At 35.6% G+C, this 16,745-nt stretch overlaps 1 protein-coding gene across 1 annotated transcript in view; it reads left to right on the top strand.

The window, feature by feature from the left end:
- Nucleotides 1–16,745, top strand: part of LOC111047947 — a 137,601-nt gene that overhangs the window by 118,071 nt on the left and 2,785 nt on the right. The window contains exons 24-28 of the mRNA XM_039425648.1: nucleotides 1,784–1,923; nucleotides 7,252–7,418; nucleotides 9,627–9,764; nucleotides 12,149–12,300; nucleotides 15,407–15,535. Coding sequence (XP_039281582.1) covers nucleotides 1,784–1,923; nucleotides 7,252–7,418; nucleotides 9,627–9,764; nucleotides 12,149–12,300; nucleotides 15,407–15,535 — 726 coding nt within the window. The remainder of the gene's footprint in view (nucleotides 1–1,783; nucleotides 1,924–7,251; nucleotides 7,419–9,626; nucleotides 9,765–12,148; nucleotides 12,301–15,406; nucleotides 15,536–16,745) is intronic.

The raw sequence follows: 16,745 nt of genomic DNA on the forward strand, positions 1-16,745 counted from the left end.
TCCCTGTAATGTGTATTATTTGATTATTCAAAAGAGAAAACTCATCTATTGCAATTTGATATCAAAAGTAAGGCTACTCTAATCCATTTCATTCATATTTATATGAAATTTTAAAAATCATCAACTTCACCATCTAGTAAATGTTGTGGGGGAAATTTGGTTCATATTTTTCCCCGTGCTTCAAGTAACTAGTAGTTCTGTGAACAGTAGACCTCGCGCTCAGTAAGTTACATTGACCTGTTGTTATGTTTTCTCAAAAATTAATAAATAATCAATTTAAAATGTCTAGAAAAAATCCTAAATAAACATAGAGCTTTATGTCCTATCGTACCGTGACGTGTCGTCCCGGAATGTGAGTGTGAGCGCTGTTATCAGGTCTGGCTGCCGTCGATACGCCAATCCAATCAACCCATCAGAGAACATTCTGTGTTGTCGTGTTGGAGAAAAATCGGTGTGTTGATAAAATAAACTACCATAATGCTGATTTCCTACAAACTTCTTTCTCACTTTTCATGATTTTAGAAATCAATTTTTTTTTAATAAGATTTGTTGCAATTTTGATCATCAGATTAAAAAAGGAAAATGTAAAAAAAATGTTTTCTTCTATCAATAACTCCAAACTCTAAACTAGAATCATGGCCTCATCATATGGAAAGACAAAGTTAGTAGACAACTGTCTACTAACGTTGATGGAAAGAAACATTTTCAAGATGTTCGATGGTTTTGAACGGGTAGTATTATAGTCCACTAGATAGCTGATTTATGATGAATAATTTTAGTCTGATTTTTACGGTAATATTGGCCTTTTCCTTTTAATATTATCCTTGAAATGCAAAATTTCCAAAAACCTTGTATATACGTCGACGCGCAATTTAAAAAGGAACACCTGTCAAATTTCATGAGAATCTATTATCGCGTTTCGCCGTAAATGCGCAACATATAAACATTCAAACATTTAAACATTAAGAGAAATGCCAAACCGTCGACTTGAATCTTAGACCTCACTTCGCTCGGTCAATAAAAGGAAAAAGGAGTCTCCTTCATACGCCAATATTAGAGTAAAAATCAGACTATAGAATTATTCATCATAAATCAGCGGACAAGTGATTACACAGATGTGTGGAGAAGCCAGTCTTATTACTGTATTTGTATAAGAACTATAGTTTCAATCAGGTACTTGTGGATGAGAATACTGCGTGAGGTCTACTGTTCACAGAACTACCAGTTTTATATGAGTACAGTTATAAGTACTGGTAGTACTGGTTTTTTAAAATCATTTCCCAATTAAAACTGACAACTTCTCGATTTCAAATCGTATGGTCTCAAATTGAAATGATACTTTCTCAAATAAAATTCACAAGTGATGACTTCTCAAATCCAATTGACTATTCTCATTTACATCTGACGTTTTCTCAAATACAAATGACTATTCTCAATCACAATTGATACTTTCTGAAATACAATTGGAAAAGATGTAGTAAATGTTGTGAGGGAAATTTGGTTCCTTTTTTTCCCGTGCTTCAAGTAATTATTCTCTCAAAGTAATGTTCGTGCAAACTTGGACAACGCCATTTTCTAGGCCCTTGACGCTTGACGCTCTTACCACGTCACGCCTCGCCACGCTCCGCTCCGCTCCGCCACGCTCCGCTCCGCCACGCTCCGCTCCGCCACGCTCCGCTCCGCTCCGCCTTCAGTGGGTTTGTGCCCTAATATTCATGGAAACATTCTTGATCACGTTCACTTTTCTATTCTTGTCAAATAATCGATAATTTGTTGATTGCAGACAGCAATGTTGATGGTGTTGATGGGCCAGCGGATGGCATCAATACAACGGATACAGTGGAGGTCGAGGTCATCAACAAAAAGGAAGAGATTATCAACTGTATGTGCGGATACACTGAAGAAGATGGTCTCATGATTCAGGTTAGTCGCTCTTTAGTTCATCTATTAATATCGGGGCGCCGAGCTTCGCTCGCTATTTATTTATAAACTATTCATCATCATTATCGATCTCCGTCTCCAGTTGCCCGGGTGCGGTTTACGATGCCTCGCCATGTCTGTCTGTCCAAGTAGCTCCTCTCCTCCTCCAACCTCCTCCAGTCCAGTCCTCTCTCTTGGATCACCTCCTTCCTTATTTCGTCGTTCCTCACTCTATCTCTCCTCGTTTTCTGTACGCATGTCCGCAAGAACTTCATCTCCCCCGCCTGCAGCCTGCTCTCCTCTCTCCTGTTTGTGGTACAGGCCTCCAAGCTGTAGCTGGCAATCGGCACATATTAGCTACTGTAAAGAGTTTGTTTGGTCTTGAGTGGTATTTCCTTATTCCACAGAAGTGTCCTTACTTGTTGGTAAAATTGGGCTCCCTTCCGTACTCTGTTTATTACTTCCTTGTCGTTTCTGCCCTCTCTGTCCAACATGCTACCCAGATAGCTAAACTCTTCCACACTCTCAACTCTCTGTCCTTCTAGTGTGATGGTGCATGGGCGGTTGTCTCTATTCACTTTCAGTACCACTGTCTTGCTCTTACTGATTTTCATACCAAACTCTTTGAACTCTTGATACCATAGGTCCAATTGCTGCTGTGCTTCCTGTTCTGTGTTTCCCCATATGACAACATCATCGGCGAATGCATATGCTTGAAACTTTCTCAGTTTTCCTTTGATGTTTTTCATTATCTGGTCCATTACAACAATAAAAAGTAGTGGTGACAATGAACTGCCCTGTTGTACGCCGTTGAATGTTTGAAACCATCTTGATGTTCCCTTTCCTATTTGCACACAGGTATAAAGTTCTAACCTTCTCTATAAGGGTGTCTCTCACTCTTCTGTTTTCTAGGCACTCCCATATCTTCTTTCTTAGCACACTGTCAAACGCCTTTTCTATATCTATGAAGACCAGTATCAGGTCCTTCCCCATTTCCCAGTGTTTCTCCATCAGCATCCTCACTGTGAATATCAAGTCAGTAGTGGCTCTGTTCTTTCTGAATCCATACTGTTCTTCCTCCAGTTGAGGTTCAATTACCGACCTCAGTCTCCCTTCAATTATCCTTTCTGTAATCTTCAACCCATGCGAGAGCAGGGTTATTCCTCTGTAATTTCCACACTTCCGCCTGCTTCCCTTCTTAAATATTGGTATGATCATTCCCCTTGTCCAATCCTTTGGTATTTTGTTCTCCTGCCACACCTTGTTGATGACTCTGTGGAGCCACTGCAAACCAGGTATCCCAGCCGCCTTGATCATGTCAGCACTCACCTGGTCCATTCCTGCAGCTTTATTTTTGCTCATACCCTTCAGGGCTAGTTCTGTTTCTCTCCATGTTATCGGTGGCTCTTGATTTCTCTGGTGTTGATTTCATCCCCTTGTCCAATCCTTTGGTATTTTGTTCTCCTGCCACACCTTGTTGATGACTCTGTGGAGCCACTGCAAACCAGGTATCCCAGCCGCCTTGATCATGTCAGCACTCACCTGGTCCATTCCTGCAGCTTTATTTTTGCTCATACCCTTCAGGGCTAGTTCTGTTTCTCTCCATGTTATCGGTGGCTCTTGATTTCTCTGGTGTTCATCCACTGGTTTCCTTATCCGTACCATCTTTTTCACCGTCCCGTTATAAAGCAGTTCGAAGTATTTCCTCATCTCCTCTCTTATCTCGTCCTCTCCTCTGACTAGTTCACCATTTTCTCTTTCTATTGCTCCTATACACTCTGTATTTTTTCTCTTGTTCTTGATGATCTTGTACAGAAGTTTCATATTTCCCTTACTATCCTCTTCTATCCTGTCAGTAAACTCCCTCCAGCACACCTCCTTCTCTTCTCTGATTATTCTCTTTGCACTCAATTTCTTTTCTCTATAGACCGCCTCCAATTCATTGACTAGTTGGTCACACTTATTTGTCTTCTGTTTCTCTTTGTCTCTCGCTCTTCTCGCCTTATTTCTATCTTTTATAGCTATCCTAACTCTATCATTCCACCGCTTAGTTTCTTTATCTCTAACTTTTTCACTAGTTTTCCCACATACTTTGGTTGCAGTTTCGACTAGACATGTTTTAAAGGTGTTCCATTCTGCTTCCCCATCTCCTATTGCACCTCTTGGTAACTGTTCCACGATCCTGGCTCTGAATTCCGTTCTTTTCTCCACCTTATCCAGTTCCCAGGTTTTGATTCTTGGCATTTTCCTGTTCCTGACTTCCTTCACAATATGATGTTTCAGCTCCGTTACCAGTAGTCGGTGGTCGCTGTCCAGGTTCTCGCTCGGTATCACCTTAACATCAATTACACTTTTTCCTACAGTTACGTTGAAAAGTGGCCATTGCTGCACTGATTACAGAACGCAAAGAATCACTTTTCCGCTCTAGTGCGGGAAAAATTTTTCTGCACTCCAGATTTGCAACATGGCAACGCAAAATACTTAGTAGGTTATATGGAGCAACAGTGCAGCAAAATCAAAATGAAGTTGGTAACAGTGACTGCTGTGGCTGCTATAGTGAGCAGACGTGCAACCAAGCACAACGCGCTAATTATTATTCATTATATATTATAACCAAGGACAACGAGGACTTTAGGATTTTAGGATTAAGGTTTTTATCAATAATAAAATTACACAGAAAAACATTTGATGTATTTCAGGCAATTTTACCCATAATTACCCACTTTTCATATTCAATGGTAACTGTAGGAAAAACTTAATGTGAAATACGTGCGCAAAGTTCCTCTGCTGCACTCAAGAAACCATTCCGCCCTCGCCTACGGCTCGGGCGTAAACGTTTCTTTCGGTGCAGCAAACTGTCACTTTGCGCACTAGTTGCACAAATAACTATTCCCGGCCTCCCTATCCGCTATCACATTATCAATGAGTGTCTTCTGTTCACCGTTCCAGCTGTATCTCGTAATCTTATGCGCCAATCTCTTTTTGAACCAGGAGTTTTTTTATATGAGTTATTTATAAACTATTAATAAACAGAAAAACATGTCAAGAGAATTAAATATAATATAATTCTTTAAAATGATTGGGGAAGGACTAACAGGCACAGCCCGAATCTGTTTCTTCCCCGAATTTTGATTTATACACTATAAATATAGTCCAGAAAGTAGGTTATGTTCCATACACTTGAATAGTTCAGGTACAATTTTCAGTCCAAACATTTCAAAACAAAAAAGTTCTTATTTAGATTATTTACAAACCAAATTGAATAACAAAATAACACTCAATAATCACTTAAAATTGTCATATATAATGAATAACTTTGATAATTATGATATACTCTAGTTTAGAATAATCATCATGTCATGTCAAAAACAAATCAGATTATTTTGATAAAGTCGATTAAAATTTCTCGCTATTGACACAGCTGGAAATAATTCTGTCTCTCTCACACACACGCATCTTCTGTTTCGACAGACGACGAAATTATCATCTGTTTTTCCAAGGATGAATAATTGTTATTATTTCATGTCCTTCAGCGAGTTTTTTCCATGGATGAGACCTAGTGCAATCGAATTTTTATATCATAAACCTACTATGCTCCAAATTTCGTGAAAATTATTAGAGCCGTTTTCGAGATCCGTTGAACTTAAATAACCAGATAACGAGATATAAAAATATAAACCTATACAGAAATTGCTCGCTTAATATAATAGGATTCTCTCAAAAAAGTACTATGGTAATACTTTCTTTTATCAATTCATGGTTTTGTGTACCAATTTGAGATAATACTGTATCATATTGTGTTGATACTGTATCATTTGTGGAGATACTGTATCATTTACTTATCATATAAGTTATGAATTATAAGTTATTCATGTTTTTTTTTGGTCCTTCAAAATTATTTTATTAATATGTGAATATTTCCTATTTTAGTGATGATAATGTGAAATATTTCTTCTATGTTTGGTTTTGAAGCATCTAAATTTGAAAATATACGTTGTGAAAATAATTAAGGACTGAAAATTTTGTGAAGTGAACAACTGCAAGACTTAACCTATTTCGGACTATGTGTAACCTTACATAAATTTGGAAGAGGAATAGCACAAGGTTACCTTATTTCTCTCCCTATCATTTTAATGATGTATTTATTTTATGAAGAAATAATTAAATTTGTGTTGATACTTTATCATGTATGGTGATACTGTATCTTGTGTGATGATTCTGTATCATGTGTGATGATACGGTATCATTTTTTGGTGATACTGTATCATCATGGTATTACCATAGAGAAACGATAGTATAAGAAGATGCTGTTGATACTGTATCATTTGTGTTGATACTGTATCATTTGTGGTGATACAATAGAGTAAAGATAGAATAAGAAGATACCCCATTGTTTAGGGTGTTTATGTTGCAAATTTCCAGATTTCACTGCCAACTCAAGCCTATAGTCCTAGTAGTAGTTTTTTTTTGTGAAGCTATGTGATGCTGATAGTCTCTCATACTGTGCTGTTCTCACACTCTCACCCCAACAAAACATTAATAGTCGACAGTAACCAGCTTGAGTTAACAAAAAAATTGAAACATAAAAACTTGAAATTTGGAACATAAACTACCTATACAATGGGATATCTTCTTATGCTATATTTTCTCTATCGTTTTACGCTGTAACCAATCATTACTAAACTATAATCCAAAGTTAAATACTGTGAACAAACCCAAAACTTTTGTTACAGAAATTTACAACAGCTATAGTGAGGTCCACGTTATAATGCCAGCATTTGATTAACATTGGTCCGTGGTCTAGTGGATAGAGTGCTTGCGTAGCAGCATAGAGATCCCGGGTTCAAACCCTATCATAACCAAAAGTTTTTTAACCAGATCACTCCCGTGTTATCGGATGGGCACGTTAAAATGTCGGTCCCGGCTGAAGTATGACAGTCGTAAGGCCCATTGACGGCTTAAATTATATATTCAGGCGGTGGGACCTTCCCGCAAGGGACTCCCCACCAACAAAAGCCATACGAATTTACTTTACCGTAGAATGAACGAAAACAGAATGCCTAAAATAATATTCAAGGAGGGGCTACATTCAAGAAGAAAGATAGGAAGGCCGAGAATAAGGTGGGAAGATGAAGTGAGAGACGATCTCCAAAAATGGGATATAGAGGATGGAGACAATTAACAGAGGACCGAGAAGCGTGGAGAGCTGTAGTGGAGGCGGCCAAAGTTCATATTGGACTGTAGTGCTGAAAAAAATAGAGTACTATTGCAGAAATAGGATTTGATTTTTATTGTTTGATTCTTAAAAATCTTTGTATTTTTTGTTTGCAGTGTGACTTGTGCCTATGCTGGCAACATGGCCTTTGCAACAACATAAGTACGGATTCCGAGGTACCCGAGAAGTATATCTGCTACATATGTCTGCATTCGAAACATTCAAGGTCATCTCGCAAGTATATGCACAACCAGGATTGGCTCAAGGAAGGAAAATTACCAATGTACGTCCTATCAGACACTGTATTGCATATCCAATCTTTTCCACTTTTCATTCAATAATGTATCGTACAAAACACTATAATCATAGTACTAGTAGATCTGTGAACAGTAGACCTCGCGCTCAGTAAGTTACATTGACCTGTTGTTATGTTTTCTCAAAAACTAATAAATAATTTATCAATTTAAAATCCTAAATAAATATAGAGCTTTCTGTCCTATCGTACCGTGACGTATCGTCCCTGAATGTGAGTGTGAGCGCTGTTATCAGGTCTGGCTGCGACTGTCTACAACGTTGAAGGAAAGATACATTTTCAAGATGTTCGATGTTTTTGAACGGGTAGTATTATAGTCAACTGTCTACTAACGTTGATGGAAAGATAAATTTTCAAGATGTTCGATGTTTTTGAATGGGTAGTATTATAGTCCACTAGACAGCTGATTTATGATGAATAGTTCTATAGTCTGATTTTTACGGTAATATTGGCGTATGAAGGAGGCTCCTTTTTCCTTTTATATTATCCTTGAAATGCAAAATTTCCAAAAACATTGTATATACGTCGACGCGCAATTTAAATAGGAACGTACCTGTCAAATTTCATGAAAATCTATTACCACGTTTCGCCGTAAATGCGCAACATATAAATTTATAAACATTTAAAAATTTAAACATTAAGAGAAATGCCAAACCGTCGACTTGAATCTTAGACCTCACTTCGCTCGGTCAATAATTATGACCATGGAGAAAAAACTAGGCTATAGTGAGGTCCACGTTATAATGGCAGATTCAGATTCCTTTATTCATGTGTTTAACAATACAAAATTCAACTTACGTTCTAGCGTTAAAAATAAATACCAGTATCAGTAAAATAACATGGTGAATCATATTAAACTAAAGAGTTCTACAATAATATTGAGCTAGGAAAATGATGGAATATGCGAAAGTCAAGGTACTACTGTAATGTTTTCACATGAAACGGTGAAGTTTGGACCTTAAGAAGTGGAGAAAGATAGAACAACGTTGCCGAATCTTTGTCTTGTCAACGCCTTATATAGACTGTATCTGATACAGGTTTATTGATGTAATATTAACTGTTCATTCTCGTTTAAAATAACCAACCAATTATATTCTATTAAGCAATAAATTGTATTTTCCAATGAATTCATAATGAATTTTCATAATTAAGATGAAATGTTTTATTAATTCTACATTGTTAAAAGACTATGACAAAGCGAGAAAGAGATAGCGCTGTCGGCTTTGTTGAATGATAGACAAGGTTAGCAATACCATTGCAAATCAAACACTGCCATTATAACGTGGACCTCACTATAGTAAATAATTAACTGCTAGTAAATAATAATGTGATACCAGTTGACTTGAAATAGTAATTATGTATATTCTACTACTTACGCTATTGTTTCTCTATGATAATATTGAAAGGTTATTTCAGAATTATTCTCATTGATATTACTCACTAAATAGGATTACTATTTATAATCAAATTATGAAAAAATATATTTTATTGGTGAATTTTAATTAATTTGATATTAAATTGATAATTGAAGGGTTCAGAGCAATAACGCACATAGTCAAAAATTTTCAAAATTGAGATTTTCATTGCAACAGGTGGCTATCATGCTGTACTATTGCCTTGCAAAATGATACAGAGATATTTTGAACATAGTCCTAGATATGAGCAGAAGAAGAAATAGCATACAGAGTAGTAAAGCACAAGAAGTGCATGGCTTGACATGTAATAACGAACAAGGTCAGAGGAAAAATTAACAGAGTCCATTTAGCATTTTCTTCAAAAACGTTCTCTTGTCAAATTTGCTTTTTGTGACTATGTGTATTATTTCTCTGAGCCCTTCAATTTTATCAAGGAAATGAGAATTTTTATTAGATCCAATTTAATGGGATGAATTGAGTAACAGCTGTGGCAAAATGGAGAACTTGGCAACGTTTTTATTTATTTATTTAATTGACAATCACAAATCATAATTATAATATATAATATGATTGGGAGAATACAACAGGCATAGCCAAAAACTGTCTTCTCCCAAATTTTTACAAATAAAAGTTTCAAAAAAGAATGAGGTTAAGATTTTACTTTTTTATCTTTCTTCACTGCCAATAAAGATAAAGAGAATATTGATGTACGGTAGTTTATTTGAAATAAAATTGTGAACTTATTTGACATGTTTTGTTGCAGACTATCGTTCAGGCAACACGACGACCAAGAATTGCAGAAGAAAGAAACCATCTTGAAACGATCTCACGAACTTGTATCATCTCTTTTGCAACTGCAGACGGTTGTCAAAAGTCTGAGACTGAAGACGCATATTGCTGGGTAAGATCAATTAATTATTCATTCATCTCCATAATTAGACTATTCAAATCAACTGATGATAAATATTTTTTCCAGAAGTTTTGATATTTTTACAATAGGGTGCTGTTCCTATCCTATGGTTGCATCTCCTCTTATTGCCTGTGGGAGGCATACTCGATTTTCACAAATTACTATATAGTCCAATCAATATAGACATAAAAAAGGGGATGTGCTTGCAATTTATATTTTAGTTCTAATTTTTTAATATATTATTTGGGTACATAAAAGAAGTCCAGAACCAATTTCTTCATGCAAAATTTCCTTGTGCTAGATACAGGTGGCCCAAAAACCTCGTATTTTCGGCCCATTTTCCAGTTTTCAGCTATTTCTGCCAAATCTTGTTATCGGACAGAACAATTTGCTCTTGCCTTTTTTTAGATTATAAAATTTTGAATAAAATGAGACCATTCGGAACTCTCTATCTCCAATAAGTACTGAGTTACAATTTTTAAAAAATGAGTGAAATTTGAAAAAAAAATCAATTTTGATGAGTTCTAGTTTTTGATCAACAATATCTTTCGATTGTTATCATTTGGATGTATAATTCAAAATCCCTCTAGGCGTATTTTTGTGCTCTACAATCTGAGATCAGGTAGAACGCTCTATCTCATATAGATTTCCAAGTACACCTGACAACAATGCTCCTTGTATTGTGAAAAACACCTAATTTTCAGCTTCAACCATCATCACCAACTATATTGTCGTCAAATTGATATTTCGCACAATGACCTAAGTTCATAAGATTATGTTCTATGATAATCACCCGTTAGATGCACTTCATTATACTATTTCCCAGTGGAGAGGCGCTTAGGAACACCTAAAGGATCAAAATTTCAAACACCTGAAACTTTTGACAAAATGCTCAGATTTCATCGTACTACACTTCATTCTTCTCGGCTCGTCAAGGCGGTTCAAAATCATGCATCATAAGACAAATTCGGTCGAAAAATGGAAAATTTATTATTGAGTGTAGCCTACTTGAGCCCATATTCCAATACACAAAAAATGTATATTTTTTATTTAAAATGTTCTAAGACTACAACATTCATCATCAAAGGAGCAAATCTATTTGTGCCGATTTTCAATTCGAATAAATTGATTACAGTATATATAGGCTGTTCCACTATTATTAAAGTAAAACTAAATTATTTAAAGTAATTACTTTATTAAGTGAGTTAAATTTATTGAGTTACTTGTGACATGAAATATTGAGTTGTTAGTCCATAACATGAACTATAGTCCTACAATCCTAGTACTCTATGGTGTGGAATTGACTGTATAATCGATTTATATGACCTCCCCATAATTGAGAGTCACACATCAATAAGTGTTAAACAAGCTATTAATTAGTTTCTGTTGCATGACTAATTTATTATTATTATTCCAATTTTACTTCCCTTGCCATAGGTAAGGAAAGTATTGCTTTCCGAAAAAAGTTAAGGTACCCCAATTTCTGAACTTCTATGAGTTTCAAGGTCCCCTGAGTCCAAAAAAGTGGTTTTCGCGTATTGGTCTGTATGTATGAGTGTATGTGTGTCTGTGTACACGATATCTCATCTCCAAATTAACGGAATGACTTGAAATTCGGAGCTTAAGGTCCTTACAATATAAGGATTCGACACGAACAATTTCGATCAAACGCAATTCAAAATGGCGAAAATGTTGTCAAAAACAGGGGTTTTCGCGTTTTTCTCGGAAACGGCTCCAACGATTTTGATCAAATTTATACCCGAAATAGGCATTGATAAGCTCTATCAACTGCCACAAGTCCCATATCTGTAAAAATTTCAGGAGCTCCGCCCCATCTATGCAAAGTGTGATCTTAGATTCCCAATTATCAGGCTTCAGATACAATTTGAACAAAAAATCTCGAGTGGAAAAGATTGAGCATGAAAATCTCTACAATCAATGTTCAGTAACATTTTCACCTAAAATTGAAAATAAGCTCGAAATTCGAGAAAATGTGATTATTCAATTGCAAACTGTTGGCAACTGTTGATTCTATTAAATGATTCACTATGAAAAGATAGCAGACCTCGTGTGTCTCCAGCGTTATTGTCCTGTCACCAGCTGGTTCAGATCTTTGAATCGTAGACTTGAGATGCGCGTAAACACTAGCGTCAGGTGATAAATTTTCATAACTGCAAGGAAAGTTGTGTGAGTGCGCCACTCCAGATTTTTGTTTTGTGTGTATTGTTCATTGTTTGGAGCATTGAAAATCTGAATTTATTCAGCATATTCAACAATGATGCTGCTTCTACTATTCATTTTGTATTATTCAAGTGTCCATTCTTAACAATTCATAAGTTACTTATATTTGTTTTGGTTTATTTTCTTGTGTTTAGCAAAAGTGACCATCCCAAATTGTATTTGTGGTCGAAAAGTTGGGACAGAGATGAGAAAGACAAACAGGAAATAAAGATGGAGGAAAAGGGGACGAATGATGATAACAAGGAGGAAGACATCAAGAAAGAAGAAAGTGATATGCTACAGAAAGGTAATTATTTTTCTCAAATTTGCGAAAAGAAATAATATTCTCAAACTGATGACACCAGTCTGTAGTGAGGTCCACGTTATAATGGCAGTATTTGATAAAAATTGGTGTTGCTATCCTTGTCCATCATTCGACAATGCAGATAGCGTTATCCTTTTCTACAAGGATAGAATATTAAGGATCCTTATCCTTTTATACCTTTGCAACAAGGTCTGTAAATACAGGTCATGACACAATCCCGTGATGCAATGCAAAATCGGCATTTTATGGGGTTCTAGTTGACCGATTTTCAAATTTATCAGCTGTTATCATTATAGATTGAACAACATGATGTGTTATTTTGTTATATTGTTCAAGGGATATTGCTTGGCTTTGAATTGTAAAATAAATTGTTCCGACTGAATAATAATATTTAAATTCCAACTAGGAACTGAATTGTTGACTATTAGATTTGATCGGGAACTTGAAACTATTTTTGAAGTTTGCCTCGCATATTTCTGTCTTGTCCCAATGCCTTATGAATCATAATCCTTAAGTTACAAGAATAAGAACAATTTTTAATAATAAATAAATGAATAATTGAAGCTTTTATTATTGAAATTTCATTATTAAAAAATTGAAAACCTGAATTCACATATCTGAACTAGAATATTGTTTTTAAAATGCATAATTTTGTTACGAGCAAATTGAATTAGATTGGATTTTCAAATGTACTGCCATAAAGACCCCATAAAATGGCCGCTCCATAAGGAACACGAGTGTCATGACCTGTATTTATAGACCTTGGTATGAGCCAGTTCTTTCCTTTATTACAGTATAGATAAGTTCTTCAACTTAGTTCTAACCTAATAAAGTAACAGAACTCAAATCTTGTTTAGAAACCTTCCTCAACTCAATGCCATCTGACAAAATTGGACTGGTTATTAATTTTTTCCTACAGTTACCTTAAAAAGTGGCTATTGCTGCACTGATTACAGAACGCAAAGAATCACTTTTCCGCTCTAGTGCGGGAAAAATTTTTCTGCACTCCAGATTTGCAACATGGCAACGCAAAATACTTAGTAGGTTATATGGAGCAACAGTGCAGCAAAATCAAAATGAAGTTGGTAACAGTGACTGGGCTGCTATAGTGAGCAGAGGTGCAACCAAGCACAACGCGCTAATTATTAGTACTAGATATTATAACCAAGGACAGCGACAGCCGACAGCCACCACATTCAGCCACCACTGATCAATAATAAAATTACACAGAAAAACATTTGATGCATTTCAGGCAATTTTACCCATAATTACCCACTTTTCATATTCAATGGTAACTGTAGGAAAAACTTAATGTGAAATACGTGCGCAAAGTTCCTCTGCTGCACTTAAGAAACCATTCCGTAAACGTTTCTTTCGGTGCAGCAAACTGTCACTTTGCGCACTAGTTGCACAAATAACTATAGTTGCCAATATTTCAACCATCTGTTTCGAAGAGGTAGTCTCTCTAGATTATAGTTCTATATTTAACTTTTTGTGTAGTTGAGAAGTTGATATTGTAGTAATTATTCATATTGAATGAAAAAGACTAAGAAACTGTCAAAAACCACAGATTTATTGATACTTAAAAAGACCGGTTTCGGTTATTACACCATTGTCAATCTCTGATCAACTAAAACTAAATACAAGAGCAGCAGAATGTATATTAGTTGGAGAGTACTGCTATTGGTCAAGGGCATGAACGCCTGCCATTGGTCCAGCTAGACAGTCTCCTCCCACTCAACGGTGTGACAAAATGGCGGCTCAAGCAACAGAATCGCCATGATAACAAAATTTACTTTCAGTACAAAATAAGAACCAAGAAAACAAGTGTGAAAGATAATAAAACAAATATGTAAATGGTAAAATATGTAAATTACTATATTTAACATAAGGTATGTACATTTCAATTATAATTGTTGAATTATACCAAGTCCCATTTATGAAATTTGAACATTAATTCTAAAAAAAAAAATGTAAGAAAATTGAAATTTGGGTTTCGAGGTGAACGAGATTGATATTTTTAGAATCTATGTGCAAAATTTGGAGATCCAAGGGTCGGTTTCCGAGCTCGAGATTTAACTAAGTTCTAGACATTGAACAGCTGGAGTCAGAAAATTGGCTTTCCAAAACGGGGCATAGTCGCAGTAAATAGTTGCTGCTAGGGATGTCAATCCCGGGACTGATTTCCAATCCCGGTATTTCGGGATTATCCAATATCAATCCCGGGATCCCGGGATTGGCAAAAATCAGTTTAATGCATTTTTAACCAATTGCTCCTCCTCAATTACATGTTCAGTAACAGTGTGTGGAGAAGAAAAATGGCCCATTAAAGAGAGAGAGGCTATTATTAAAATAAATAAATATAGTTGGGAATAATATTAAAATTGAACATTCTATTTCTATAAATGTTTTCAAGATTATAGGAGTAACTGTTTTATACCAAGTCCCATTTATGAAATTTGAACATTAATTCTAAAAAAAAAAATGTAAGAAAATTGAAATTTGGGTTTCGAGGTGAACGAGATTGATATTTTTAGAATCTATGTGCAAAATTTGGAGATCAAAGGGTCGGTTTCCGAGCTCGAGATTTAACTAAGTTCTAGACTTTAAACAGCTGGAGTCAGAAAATTGGCTTTCCAAAACGGAGCGTAGTCGCAGTAAATAGTTGCAGCTAAATAAATCTTTATTTTCTCATTCTATAATTGGAAACGTTTTTCCTTGACGAAATGAAACATTCCTAAATAATTTAAAATAGCTGAAACTTTACACTATTTTCTCTATATTTTATTTTGTGTTCAATTCTCTAGTTTTTCGAAATTTAATTTAAACGTGACTTTGACTACGACTACGCCCAGTTTCGGAAATCCAATTTTCTGACTCCAGCTGTTTAAAGTCTAGAACTTAGCAAAATTCCGAGCTCGGGAACCGGCCCTAAATCATTCCCGTTTTTCCGGTATGCAATCCAGAAGTTGACATGTTTTGATGCGAACAAACGAACAAACACAACCCAACTTTCTTATTATATAGATTTTAAGAATGCAATTTGTGTATTATTTATTCATATTATTTTTATTATATTGTGTTTCAGTTGCTAACATTCCTGTGCCCGAGGCCCCAATTGATCTGGTAGAATGCAGACTACGCCTTCTAGATCACATAGAAAACTATCAACAGCAAATTGATGACCGACTATCCTCCTTGGACGCCCAAGTATCAGGTATTGTCCTCTTTTTCTTCTTGTTTGTTGTGTAATTGTTTTCAAAATGATGTCAACTTAATATATGCAATAAGTCAGCGCATTATCTAACCCATGTTCAGATTTTTTTTAAAAAGAGCTTGACTATATTTCAAAATTGACATGGGAAGAATTGTTGAGAATTCCCCACATTATAATGGCAATGGAGAAAGATAGGGGAACAACGTTGCCGATCCTCTGTCGTGTCAATGCCTTCTATAGACGGTAGCTGATACAGGTTTATTGATGTAATATTAACTGTTCATTCTCGTTTAAAATGATCAATTATATTTTGTTAAGCAAGAAATTATATTTTTCAATAATTTAATAACCAATGAATTTCCATAGTTTCAAACGAGCTTCGCTCTTTATTTTTATTTACCGTATTGATAAACAGAACACAATTCTCTAAAATGATCGTGTTCATTGATCGAGCGAAGTGAGGGTTGAGTTCAAGTCGACGGTTTGGCATTTCTCTTAATGTTTCAATGTTTATATGTTGCGCATTTACGGCGAAACGCGGTGATAGATTTTCATGAAATTTGATAGGTATGTTCCTTTTTAACTGCGCGTCGACGTATATACAAGGTTTTTGAAAATTTTGCATTTCAAGGATAATATAAAAGGATAAAGGAGCCTCCTTAATACGCCAATATTAGAGTAAAAATCTGGTGTGGCGCACTCACACAACTTTCCTTGCCGTTATGAAAAATTATCACCTGACGCTAGTGTAAACGCGCATCTCAAGTCAAAGATTCGAGCCAGCTGGTGACAGGTCAATAAGGCTGGATACACACGAGATCTGCTATCTCTTCATAGTGAATGATTTAATAGAATCAACAGTTGCCAACAGTTTGCAATTGAATAATTACATTTCCTCAAATTTCAAGCTTATTTTCAATTTAGGTGAAAATGTTACTGGACATTAATTATTGAAGAGATGTCCATGCTCAATCGTTTCCACTAGAAACTTTTTGTTTGAATTATATCTGAGACCTAATAATTGAAAATCTAAAATCAAACTTCGCATAGATGGGGCGGAGCTCCTTAAATTTTTACAGATATGGGACTTGTGGCAGTTGATATAGCTTATCAATGACTATTTTAGGTATAAATTTGATCCAAATCGTTGGAGCCATTTTCGAGAAAATTGCGAAAAACCCTGTTTTTGACAACATTTTCGCCATTTTAG

Source organism: Nilaparvata lugens, chromosome 4 (assembly GCF_014356525.2).
Source record: "Nilaparvata lugens isolate BPH chromosome 4, ASM1435652v1, whole genome shotgun sequence".
NCBI classification, from domain to species: Eukaryota; Metazoa; Arthropoda; class Insecta; order Hemiptera; family Delphacidae; genus Nilaparvata; species Nilaparvata lugens.